This window comes from Gigantopelta aegis, chromosome 6, assembly GCF_016097555.1.
Source record: "Gigantopelta aegis isolate Gae_Host chromosome 6, Gae_host_genome, whole genome shotgun sequence".
NCBI classification, from domain to species: Eukaryota; Metazoa; Mollusca; class Gastropoda; order Neomphalida; family Peltospiridae; genus Gigantopelta; species Gigantopelta aegis.
Window position 1 is genome coordinate 22,618,404 of NC_054704.1, and position 14,205 is coordinate 22,632,608.

The 14,205-nt window shown below is 36.5% G+C and overlaps 1 protein-coding gene across 1 annotated transcript in view; it reads right to left on the bottom strand.

Annotated features, from left to right (window-relative positions):
- LOC121376407 (potassium voltage-gated channel protein Shaw-like) overlaps positions 1 to 14,205 on the bottom strand; it is a 65,356-nt gene that overhangs the window by 16,311 nt on the left and 34,840 nt on the right. Inside the window, exon 2 of the mRNA XM_041504271.1 lies at positions 9,834 to 10,099. Within this exon, the coding sequence (XP_041360205.1) occupies positions 9,834 to 10,099 (266 nt within the window). The remainder of the gene's footprint in view (positions 1 to 9,833; positions 10,100 to 14,205) is intronic.

The window sequence follows — 14,205 nt, forward strand, 5'->3', positions numbered from 1 at the left end:
TATTTAATCACTTTAAAAGCATCTCGAATTCGTTTAAATTCATCACATGACAAAGTATTAATATTTACACACAAACAACGAAAATTAAAATAGCTTCAAAAATCAATGTTTACAAGACAAATGACCTCCATTTCACAGAACACACAGAACCTAATTGACTTGAGTTACAGAACTAAATATTTACAAATTACGATAGTCAGAGAAAGCAATTTCGACTGAAGACAGTATCTTTCGAAGACATTTGCTCGAGAAGAGAAACAAATTAAATTAAACAGTACAGAGTGAACATAATTTACTCTGACGTAATCGCCTATCTGTGACAAACAATTATATAATGTAATCGCCATTTCGGATCATCGCCCGCGTCATAAGTCACGCTGTATATTTTGCGCATTCAAATCAAGTTACATGCAAAGTCAAAGCGTCATTTACGCAGTAAGTAAGCCCACACTATTTCTTGCACACATGTGATTGATCGCTCCACACTGATGACCGGTCGCCACAGCCATACCATTCAATAAAACAAGAACAAGCGAAACTGATTGCTCTGTGACGTGTTAGTTAATCTAAAACTGATTGTTCTGTGACATAATTTAACTGCATTTGCAAGCGCTGTTAATACGACTTTAGTTTTAAAAGACGTTTAAATTAATTTTAAACCTGGATTTTTAGAATATGTAAGAAATATAATATTAGATTAGTGTCAGCTAGATACCATTTATCCTACAACTCGTTGTTTAAAAAACGTATCCAACTCGTTTTCACTCGTAAGATACGTTTTTATACAACCCGTTGTAAGATAAATGCATCCAACGGACACTCGTTTAATATTCTATATATACAAATACAAGTGCAATTTTTATTTAGTTTCGCTAAAAACAACCTCGATACAAAGAGGTAAAATTATTTGGTTTAAGGCTGATAGATGCTTAGCTCCTATCCCAGTACACGCCAGATATTTTCCTCACTGACCATATTGAAGACAGTTTACGAGTACATTGATTTACTAATCAAGGATGTCAAACATTTGATTTTTAAGAAATCCTCTAAATTTTTCCACTAGCAGCAACATGTTTTTTGTATGCACCTACACACAGATAGGGCAGCACATATCATGGTTTTTAACATACCTGCCATGGGGCACCGGTTGGAAGAAGATCTAGCTCAATCAGAGAATGTAAAAAGTAAAGTTTGTTTTATTTAACGACGCCACTAGAGCACATACATTTTTTTTCTTATCATCGGCTATTGGACATCCAACATATGGTCATTATGACACTGTTTTTTTTAGAGGAAATCCGCTGTCGCCACATAGGCTATCTTTTACGACAGGCAGCAAGGGATATTTAATTTGCGCTTCCCACAGGCAGGATAGCACAAACCATGGCCTTTGTTGAACCAGTTATGGATCACTGGTCGGTGCAAGTGGTTTACACCTACCCACTGAGCCTTGCGGAGCACTCACTCAGGGTTTGGAGTCGGTATCTGGATTAAAATTCACATGCCTCGACTGGGATCCGAACCCAGTACCTACCAGCCTGTAGACCGATGGCCTAACCACGACACCACCGAGGCCGGTCTAATCAGAGAATGAGTCAATAGAGGGGGTTAGATCTTACGACTACAGAACATCATTTTTGCACATCCTAAATCCAAAAGTCAAACCCACGACAGTAATGAAAAAGTAAAGTAAAGTTTGTTTTATTTAACGACGCCACTAGAGCACATTGATTTTTAATCTTATCATCGGCTATTGGACGTCAAACATATGGTCATTCTGACACTGTTTTTAGAGGAAACCCGCTGTCGCCACATAGGCTACTCTTCTTTACGACAGGCAGCAAGGGATCTTTTATTTGCGCTTCCCACAGGCAGGATAGCACAAACCATGGCCTTTGTTGAACCAGTTATGGATCACTGGTCGGTGCAAGTGGTTTACACCTACCCATTGAGCCTTGCGAAGCACTCACTCAGGGTTTGGAGTCGGTATCTGGATTAAAAATCCCATGCCTCGACTGGGATCCGAACCCAGTACCTACCAGCCTGTAGACCGATGGCCTGCCACGACGCCACCGAGGCCGGTCACGACAGTCATGATCAATAGACTGGAAAATAACTGTAAACCAATACCCGACCGGATTAGTGGTCTATCTGTGCCAGAAAAAAAAGATAAAACCATGCTGAAAACATTTGTTTTTAACAATAGATATCACATTGAAGTCTGTCATCTATTTTCATATTACACACAAATGTAATACGGTCTGTTCCTCTGTACACGTTCATTAGAATCAAATACCAACAGAAAAAAACCCCAGCTGCTATAAATCGTAAGTAACAAGATCTTCAGAACTAGTGTTCCATTTAATACTGTTTCCAGTTCAATAGGTAGACACTGGAGATCTCGGTTTATTATGGAAATTTACAAACAAGTAAGTATTTTACTTATATTTCATATAGTATTTTCAATGCTAATACTGTTGCAAATGTACCGTTCCATATACAGTTACAAAGTATTCAATATTATGAATGATTAATGTAGTTTTTTCTCGAATTCCAAAACCATGTGTTTTGTGTAGTTCGTTTGATGGTTCATATCTATCAGTAGAAAAATGAACTGTGTTGAAATTAAATAAATCCTATAGACGTACGTCCTGGAGTATCTCAGAATGTGTTATATACAGACGACATCAAATTCTGGGGCTAAAAGTATACTGCTTGACATATCGGGAGAATATATTATTCGAAATTTAAGTTATCCTGTCAATAGAAACACAATTAATGCAACCTGCTCTGTCGTTTGGGTCCTGCTTTTAACAATAATATGATAACGATGTCGGACGAGCTTTTTTTAATAAGACAGTCCAATTAATTTTATTCAAGAATTTTTTACTTTTTATAAAAAAAATATAATTCTTAAATAAATATCACATCAAAATGCAACTACACTAAATTATTTATTGAGTGTTTAAATTAAACGTTATTTAACAGTCGTCTTCAATGTATGTATGTATGTATATATGTATATAAGTTCTGTATAATGCATATCAATTCCGTGTTCACACATTTATCAGCATTTAGCAGCCAATTCTCTCTATATATTAAGATTGCAACTAATACCAATACGTTTCTATATAATGACACTTAATGCACGGATCATTTATCTTTTAACAGGGATGTTAAAAACGTGAGACTGAATTGCATGGTTAGTTGGGAAGTTAGAAACCAATTTCAGCTTTAACATGATACATGTTACATGTTTTACTAAAATGATATCAAGATAATCTCCGTGCAACAAGGTTTGGTCAATCCATTTTTGAAATGTTAATTAAAACAACTTTATGCAAAATAATTCATTAAGTTAAACATGTATGTATGTAAATATGTATGTATATGTATGTATGTATGTGTGTACACACACACATACATACACATACACACACACATACATACATACAACTTTATGCAAAATAATTCATTAAGTTAAACATGTATGTATGTAAATATGTATGTATATATATGTATGTATGTGTGTACACACACACATACATACACATACACACACACATATACATACATACATATATATATATATATATATATATATATATATATATATATATACTGACGTCCAAAAGAAACTTTACATACATAAACATTTGAATAAATTGTTGCTAATCGAAAGGAACTAATTTCGAAACCACATTACAAAAACTTTGCATGTATAACAAAATGCATTGTGATGTTGTTACACTTCATGATATTTTCATATTCCACTACAGTTTTAACCCATTGAGCTATTTAACCTGGAACCTGCACGAGAGGTAACGTCTGCGATAAATAAATATGTTTGTAATTACATTCCCTAGAGTGAACACCAATACGACCAGACACACATTTGCCCTGGTCATGACACTTCTGGGAAACCCTACTTCCACAAGCATCCATCAAATTTATCAGATCTCCATAGAAATGAAATGGTAAAATTGAAGTATGACCAGATTGCGTTTCACAAGAAATAATCTCCTTTCTCTACTGCTTTGATAATTCATTTGAACACCCAGAAAGCAGTGCGGACAGACGAGACTTCCCAATACCTCGCGGGATGACCGGCATCACGTAATATTTGCATAAGCCGTAATTGAGTCTCAAGAAGTCGAGTGAAAAGAAAACGTGTATTGGAGCGAGATCAGAGGGTCTGGAGGACACTTTATGGCCATTATAGGGTGTAATAATCTTAATAGAAAGCGGCTGAGAATCCTGCCCGTGCAAATAGCCCTCTAGTGTCATCTTGTTCCATCCTCTGGCTGTCCACAAGATCATAAAAAAATTACGTCTTTGGGGAGATATAGAAAGCTTTAATTGCAACGTAAAGGACAGGGATACTTCGTCTGTAGTGATAGTGTATAATGGTATCTATGTTGTTAGTCTTCTGGCAGAGACAAAATTTCGTTATATTTCTCGGTGCTCATTTGTAATAAAATAATCGCATTTATCCTGACGTTTTTTCTTTCTGCTGTCTCACTTGCATTTGGTCTCAAACTAAAGAGAAACTAACTACATTAACACATCGCTGTGAAGTTCCAAGTGCACGATCTTCTCTGAGGCTGTAATTGGTTCATTTATCCTCAGAAAACACCCAAAGCCTGTTTATCTCTTACACGTGTGTAACTACATACATTTACAATGCTTAAACACCTGCTTATAAGAAAAACAGGTTTCATCAATTCGCCCCTTGTAATGTAGCAATTAGAGTATCGGTTTGTTTAGTATTAGGTTGTTACCATTTTGGTAACATATTTTCATAGTGATTCCTTAAGTTGTTGCCTGATTAACGTGTATTCATTGATTATTCACAGCTGCAAAATTATTAAACACGTATCATTAAAAGCAAAGCATAATGAAAAGTATGTTAGCCAATATACTTTAAAAAATTGTGTTGTGTTTGATCAAATGTAATCAGTCAATCAACCATTGGACCTATGTGTACGTGCACTGACGGATCAAGCTTGTTTGTCTGGACACATACTCCTAATTCCTGGTTAATAGGCTTAAGCTAGGGAAATATCAAATTCCGTGATCAACAGTCTTATATACTCAGACCTCGCTGTTTAAGGGGAGCTGACACTCTCGCTCCCCATCACTCCCCTATAGACTTGTTTAGGAAGAGTGATGTTAGCTCCTCTTAGAATGTGAACGTATATGGTATCAATGTGGTAATATCTTAAATGGCATCGCATAATCTAATTTAGTGGAGCAATTAGTGACTTCCCTCAAGTTTGTTTTCACATTAAGGTCTGCATACAAGATATATACATATATACACATATATGCGTTCATGATACTTTATATAAATATTATCGAGTCATGTTTTTACTTATGTTGTTGCTGTTAAATTATTTGGATTTTGATGGATGTTCATGATGGAAATGTTGAAAGAGGGAAACATAGAAAACTACGATCTCAAGAACCATAAACATGCAAAGGTTTCAAGAATGCACTGATCATTATTCAAGAACATCGCCAAAAGCTCAGAACAATATTAGCGATACTGTAGATTTGCTCTCGTGGAACGATGGTGTTCAATTAATTCTCTATCCCAAGGTGCCGGCAGTTATCCACAGGACAATGATGGTGAACCTTTGAGGGAGTATCGATCAAAGACGTGTACATCGCCAACACTAGCTGGCATATTGGCCCATATTACAATGCATGTTACCAGTTTCCCTAGTCTATTCTCAGGTTTCCGACGGTAATTGGCTCATTATGTTGAAATACCAGAGCTATGACTATTATAATATTAAACAAGTCCAACAGACAGTACAGATGGCTGATTTGTATGTCCAGTATAGCGTGCTTGATTGAATATAATACGAATATCAGATTAAAATAATTAATCAGTGAGGAAGAAGAAAACAACTTTGTTCTATTTTAATGGTCATTATTGTTTTGGCTTTACCTTGTTTGTAAGTTGTATGTTTTACCAAATGGAAATATTTCAGTTTTTTTTGTTTTTACCAAATGACAGTAAACATCGTGAATATGCTGTTACGAAACAAACATACTTATTAATCAATTTAACACAGACATTAGTCTGTTTTGTTTCTCAAATGACAGTAAACATCACAAATCTAGGTTTAGTTGTCTTGCTAGGCGACAATGTCACCATATGCTGTTACGAAACAAACATATTTATTAATCAATTTAACACAGACATTAGTCATTTTGTTTCTCAAATGACAGTAAACATCACAAATCTAGGTTTAGTTGTCTTGGTAGGCGACAATGTCACCATATGCTGTTACGAAACAAACATACTTATTAATCAATTTAACACACACATTAGTCTGTTTTGTTTCTCAAATGACAGTAAACATCACGAATCTAGGTTTAGTTGTCGTGATAGGCGACAATGTCACCATATGCTGTTACGAAACAAACATACTTATTAATCAATTTAACACAGACATTAGTTTGTTTTGTTTCTCAAATGACAGTAAACATCACAAATCTAGGTTTAGTTGTCTTGGTAGGCGACAATGTCACCATATGCTGTTACGAAACAAACATACTTATTAATCAATTTAACACAGACATTAGTCTGTTTTGTTTCTCAAATGACAGTAAACATCACGAATCTAGGTTTAGTTGTCGTGGTAGGCGACAATGTCACCATATGCTGTTACGAAACCAACATACTTATTAATCAATTTAACACAGACATTAGTCTGTTTTGTTTCTCAAATGACAGTAAACATCACGAATTTAGGTTTAGTTGTCGTGGTAGGCGACAATGTCACCATATGCTGTTACGAAACAAATATACTTATTAATCAATTTAACACAGACATTAGTCTGTTTTGTTTCTCAAATGGCAGTAAACATCACGAATCTAGGTTTAGTTGTCTTATTGAGCAACAATGTCACCATGCCCTATCAAGAAACACATATTTAATAATCTATTTAACCAAGACATTAGTCTGTTTGTTTCATCAATTATCTCCCTAGATAATTATGTAGAAACTGTAGGTAGGCAAATCTATAATTACTTCCAGTAAAGGTACGTAAACACAGATACATATTTTGTTTTATTTGCATGGTTATACTTTTGATATGTCTGATTGATTAGACATAGCTCAATGCATTCTTGTCATATTACACCGATACATTTTCTGCTCCGTTATTGATTCTACAGTTTCGTAATAACGCATTTAAGAAAAAAATACCACAAAGCACAGCAAATGTATCACAAATCTGTCTCAAATACTAACTACCATCATAGCAACTTAACAGACTTTCTGTTTAATTGAGGAATCGCGTGCAGCTTTCCGATATTTGAGACTTACTTGGAGATCTCCGGTCTTCATCTTTTAACTGTTTAGAGGAAAATGTGAACAGAGCTGAAACTCGACCTGATACTTCAACTGAAATACTGTTATGTGCTCTGGTAAGTAGGCCCTACTGATCATTATGAAGCACACCTCTAAATATTGTTCTAAACATTCTATATATTCCATCTCTTCACTCGTTAGTTTGTATTTTCATTCATTCAGCGATCCATCATTTGATCCATGGATCATCCATCCACCTGTCCGTCCATCAACGCATTCATCTACCCATTTAGCCAATCTTCCAATCATTCATAAATTCGTCCATTAATTCAATTATTCATTCATCGTTCCTTCTCTGTCGTATAATATATATGTTTTATTCAGTGATTGCCATGTTGTATTTTTTGTTCATAATGTATGTAGTCCAATTTTCAACACAAATTAAAATCATGCGATGTGTTAAGCAGCTACCACTGGAAGTACCAAAAAGTGACTTCTGAAAAAATAAATAAGATGGCTACTCAACACCTGTCATTTTGTACTGAATTAGATGCCAATAGTGACTAGTACAAGTGATTTCTTGTGGCGCGTTTTAAGGGAGGTGGCCACAACAGTAATTTTGACACTGTTAGATGTTACCATTTTTCAATCTTTAAATCATGCTATTAATGACTGCTACTGGAATGCATTATCAAGTAACATGAAAGACTACATATTTATTAATACTAATACCGATGCGACAATACATCCCTAGGGTTATAAAACTCTACGTCACTGAACAATACCAAACATGCAGTGCAATAAATGGACAACAAAAATCGAGTTATACATAATAATAATTATAATGTATGGTTAAAGACAATTATAAGTAAGCAACAAAAGGTCTGGCACGTATAAATCAATATTGCGAAGTGCGCAGTGAGATCAAAATGTGGAAATATGAATTCTTCCAGAAATTCATACACGTGAGGTGTGGTGGCAATGGAATAAATATTTAACGACGCTCTAACACTGCCAACAAACAGTTATTAGGTAGCTTGTGAATGCCAGTCGACGTATCTAGTGTCTAGTTGAAATAAATGTAATTCCTGTTTCCAATAATCAATTTATGTAAACAGGCCTTCTTTTATTTATTTTTCACTCTCTGTCTGTCTTTGACTCTTTTTGTCTGGCCCATTGGTCTATTTCTCATTCCTGCCAGTGCACTACGATTGGTATATCAAAGGCCGTGGTATGTGCTATCATGTCTGTGGGATGGTGCATAATGGAAAAATGTAGCGAGTTTCCTATCTAAGACTATATGTCAAAATGACCAAATGTTTGACATCCAATAGTAGCCGATGATTAATAAATAAATGTGCTCTAGTGGTGTCATTAAGATCTAACCATTCATCACTGTCCTGGATGCTTTGTTACTAATGGATAAAAAAGAGTAAAGTTTGTTTTATTTAACGACGCCACTAGAGCACATTGATTTTTTTATCTTATCATCGGCTATTGGACGTCAAACATATGGTCATTATGACACTGGTTTTGTTTAGAGGAAACCCGTTGTCGCCATATAGGCTACTCTTTTACGACAGGCAGCAAGGGATCTTTTATTTGCGCTTCCCACAGGCAGAATAGTACAAACCATGGCCTTTGTTGAACCAGTTATGGATCACTGGTCGGTGGAAGTGGTTTACACCTACCCACTGAGCCTTGCAGAGCACTCACTCAGGGTTTGGAGTCGGTATCTGGATTAAAAATCCCATGCCTCGACTGGGATCCTAACCCAGTACCTACCAACCTGTAGACCGATGGCTTAACCACGATGCCACCGAGGCCGGTTTGGTTACTAATGGAAACAAATTTCCTCTAAGATTATATGTCAAAATTACCAAATATTTGACATCCAAAAGCCAACGATTAATACATCAATGTGCTCTTGTGATGTCATTTAACTGTTCTAGTACTGAGCGGGACGTAGCCCAGAGTTAAGCGCTCGTCTATTGTATAATTATCAGAGGACTGATTCTCGTCAATGAGCTCAATGGGATATCTTTCATTTCAGCGAGTGCTTCACAACTGGTGTAACAAAGGCCGTGGTTTGTACTATCTTGGCTGTGGGATACTGTATATCAAAGATCCCTTGCTGTTTATCGAAAAAGAGTAACCTATGAAGTGGCGGCAGAGGGCTTCCTCTCTCTAATTAACTCTGTGGTCCTTAACCATATGTCCGTCGCAAATTAAAACGTGTTGAATGCGTCGCTAAATAAACATTTCTTTCTTTCTTTCTGTTCTAGACACACAGCCCATATATCTAAGGTGTGTGGCCAGAAACGCATGTTTGAATCTTAATTGAATATAAGCATGAAATGCACCTATAGTTTATTTGAATCTTGTAGCTATGGGCATTATCAAAACAAAACGTTTCCTTCTCACCCCACATGATAATTTCTGGAAGAATGAAAACAATAATGCGCAGAAGTGAAGCATGGAGGTCGATAATGAATCCATACACACCATGGCTGTCCTCGATGTCCTTGGGTGGTCCAGAATGAGCCAGATCTTCATCTGGAAGCGCTTCCAGCCCGTCATCTGATCGAGATCCACGCTAAACTGCTCTTTCTTCAGACTGTTGTCAAACGAGTCGAGGATGCGCTGGTTCTCGATGTACGACCTGTAGTGCCGCCAGCAGCAGGCCTTGATCTCGGACTCGTTCATCTGCCAGAAGTCCAGCTCCCGCTTCACTACAGCTCCGCACACTTCGAGCGGCACGTGAAGTTCCCCTGAAAGAAGCAGACGACAGTTGAAATGAAAGATAAACATGTGAGGGAATATAATTCGTGTCTGCTTCTGATCAAGTTTATGGGCGCCCGGAGTAATGCACTAAATGACCAATGTGTCCTTATTAAATTGAAGCAAACCTGGCCAGGAGTTTCTTTTCGAAAAGATGGCTTGGGGTGGCGTCAAGTGAATTTCAATATGTTGGACGTACTGTCATTTGTAACTAAAGCAGATGAAGCCAAACAACATTTTTGGTTGGATAGCTGGTATTGGTAATACATGCCCCCATTTAGTTTTAATTCAATGGCCTTCCATACAGAAACAAATGTACAGAATTTGGTTTAGAAAAATGCAAAATTATAAAAACGTTTATTATAAAAATCGTTGGATTCCTTAACATAAACTGACATTTCCTAAAATTTCCATAATAGACAGTAAATACTGCTTTACTAAAAATCGATAATTCCAATTATAGGAGATAAATATGACAAATAATAGTACAATTATTAGTCAGCTATAACACTGGCAAGCGTTTTATCTCACAGATTTGCGAAAATGGCACTCGGCAATACCGAGCGGAATCTGTTGAATTGCTACTCGTATTGCTGACTCCATAGCATAAATAAATCATTGTTATAAGAAGTATTATAAAGGATGGAATCCACATGACAGCAGTAAATTCGCATATTTCTCTGTTTTGGAAACCAAACTAATATAATTATGTTGTTAAACTGGCAATCTCGAAGACACTGTTTTCCTTTTTTCTTCTTCCCTTGTCATGCCAATACAAATCCTTTAGATGCAGTTCTGACCAATCTAGGTCAAGAAAGCGGGATATGTCTTTCCCTCTATTCACTGTAAGAATGTATTAAAACATGGCGGCAGACCACTGCGTCGTATCAAGACGTTAAAGGCGAACTTTAGTAGACAACGGCGTAGGAAACATGGGTCGGGGTTGGTGACAACTTCCCCTCCCAATGCTGAAGCAAAATGTTTAATTCGGGCAAAAACGACAGAGATATTTGAACAAAATGAGCTGGCCTGAAACCTTTTGAACATGTATTTCCATCACTCTACCCATATTTATTAATACGTTGTATACCGTGAAAAAAATGCAAACCTACATATAGCTGTTGGTAGTAATGCTATTATGAATAAATGCTGTTATCCAGGCTGCCCCCCCCCCCCCCCCCCACCAAAACAAAAAAAACTCGGGGAGCCCGTACGCTTATGGTTAATACCAAAAATACACGTATTTGTATGTTGCATTTCAAAAGGATGTTATAAGACAAGGAAGCGATATTGCATCTTTAACTGGTGTATTAAACGAAGTAATATTCTAATATTAACCCAGATGGAGAAGAACAGTGTTTATTGTTTCATTGTAATATTTGTGTATGCGTGTCAGAATCCACAAATTTTGGCGCCAAACACTGACGGCCAATTCATAAAAGGAAAGACGCTGTCTGATTCTTCCATGTTTCATTGGCAATGTTTCACAAGGGAATATAGATGCCGTGTAAAGACGTTGCAATAAAATAACTTTATTACCTCAGTCGAAAGATTCAATATATGTGTTCGCAAGTCCCTTAAGTTTATACATTATAGACAGAACTGTACAGCTACAGTAACGAGAGGACAACCAATATCAACGCAAAGGAAATTTGATTAACTATGGAGGAAGGAAGAAGGACGGTTTTATTTAAGGACTCACTCAACACAGGTTTAAGTTTACGGTTATATGTCGTAGGACATATAGTTAAGAACTACACAGAAAACCCGCTGTCGCCGCGCACGTGCCCCCCCCCCCCCTCCCCCTACACACACACACACACTTGTGAGACTTTTTTTTATCACATGAATGTTTGCCATTGTAACCAAAATCTAATATAGAGTTTGTACCCGATCCGTCAGTGCCCCCCCCCCCCCCCCCACACACACCCAAAGTCGTTCCTACGGGCCTGTTTTATGTGCAGCATCCCAAAGACAGGATAGTACATACCTTGAGAGTTTAATAAGATTAATAAAGAAAACGTTAAAGTTTGTTTTTATTTAACAACACCACTAGAGAACATTGATTTGGTAATCATTGGCTACTGTATGTCAAACATTTAGTAATTTCGACGTATAGTATCATTGAGGAAACCCGCTACATTTTTCCATCAGTAGAAAAGGATCTTCTATATGCAACATCCCAAAGACAGGATAGTACATATCACGGCCTTTGTTACACCAGCTGTGGTGCCCTGGCTGAAAATACTAATAGCTCAATGGGTGCCACTAGAGGAAGTACACCCAACTACGAAGCAGTCAAAATATTTTACAGTAACGTGATTTTTCTACATATTTTGCTTCATCATCAAATTAATATATATTGACATTGAGGATTGACTACAAACGTGCGTCTTATTCTACGAGTAATATAAATGATTACACCAAGAGTACAGGCTGCCTTTGATCTCAGTGATTCATGATTTGGGCACGGCGTGTCTGAGAAGTTTTACGAGTTCGTTTTTCAAGCAGAATAAACTGTTATACCAGTTGAACCGATCGCGACTCAGTTTGCAACCATTTCAGATTAATCAGTGATGTAATGTGAAATATGAGTTTTGAGCAAGACAACCACGTGTCCATCTTTATAAAACCATAAAGTCTAGACTCAGGAATTTAGCAGAGTCTCCAGACGTTTACTGCGTGTTATTTGCAATGATTATATGAATGCCCTGGATTTACACTTTAAAGCTTTATTAGCACGATCCCTGTTGTATCCTTAAAGCATTCAAGTCTCCGGGAAGCCGACCATACTTAGAAAAAGGGCTGACATAAGTTGTTGTTGTTGTTGTTTGTTTGTTTTTGTTTTTTAATTAATTTATTTTTTGTTTTGTTGCTGATGTTGCTGGGGTTTTTCGATTTGTTTATATTAATATATACCGGTGATTCTAGGCCGAAACAAATAAAATAAAATAAAGCTCACCTACCATACTTGTTTGTGTCTTAAAGAGGAAAATGTTTTTTTCTTTAAATTTAACAACATCTCAGCACCGTTGAAACTTCAGCTATTTTGTATCCAACATTGTTGTCAGTGCGTGCTATTCAGAGTCTCTGTCAGTTTGAAAAACCAATCTCCCGATTTAGCATCTTCCAACTTAAAATAGCTTATAATTTGGTGCCAGTACGAAGACAGGAATACCGACATGGCATAGTCGTGTGCAACATGGATGACATATTTCTCTTTATCTGTCGGAGAAAACATTCGATTGAGATCATCTAAATCATTACAGACATGAGTCGATACGAGAAGAATACCATCTTCAGTCTATAGGGATTGAACAACAACTAACAAGTCTTTTTTTTTCAAAAATTTATTCTGTCTACCGCCTTGCAAATAAGTTCGATGGCGCCAAGGCATTCCACAGTTGGCAAAATCGATTGTGTACTTTCACCCTCGATCAATTCGGATTTATTTCACTCCTGAGTTTTATGTGTTATTGAACTTATATCAAAATGAGTGCGTGTCGAAGCTCGCAATAACGTGCAGTATTGTACGGGTGCTATGTGATAACAATCCATCTGTCACTTTCAGAATCAGACAACATCTTGGCAACTAATTGTAAGGACCTTGGACTTGTTTTCGCATGTAAAAAAACAAATTTAAAAGCTAATCAATACAGCATTTAAATACTTTACGATGAAACTAAAATGTCCACTTGAACAGATTAGTGTGGGGCTGTAATGTCATATTTCGATAAAACCTTCATGTTGTGACTGTTTAAAATGTTCCATTTCTAATAATGGTTTACTACAATCTTTAGGTAGCAGTATACATGCAAATAGTTCACTTGTTTTTGCATATATCCATGTTTGAAGGGTAATTATTGGGAATATGAAGTAAATTCTTAAGCTTATTGATAACCAAGGATTTAAAAAAAAAAATTACATTTGCTTTTCCACTAGGAGTGCAAACGGTTTAGCTGTAATAAGGCTGTGAAAAAAGTAGGGCAATTCGGGTAATTTTCAAACAAGCTGATTTTTTAAAATTTAATAGTTAAGACTTGATTCAAATGAGGAATTTTGTAAGGTTTGGTGAGTAAAGTTTCCATAAATATAT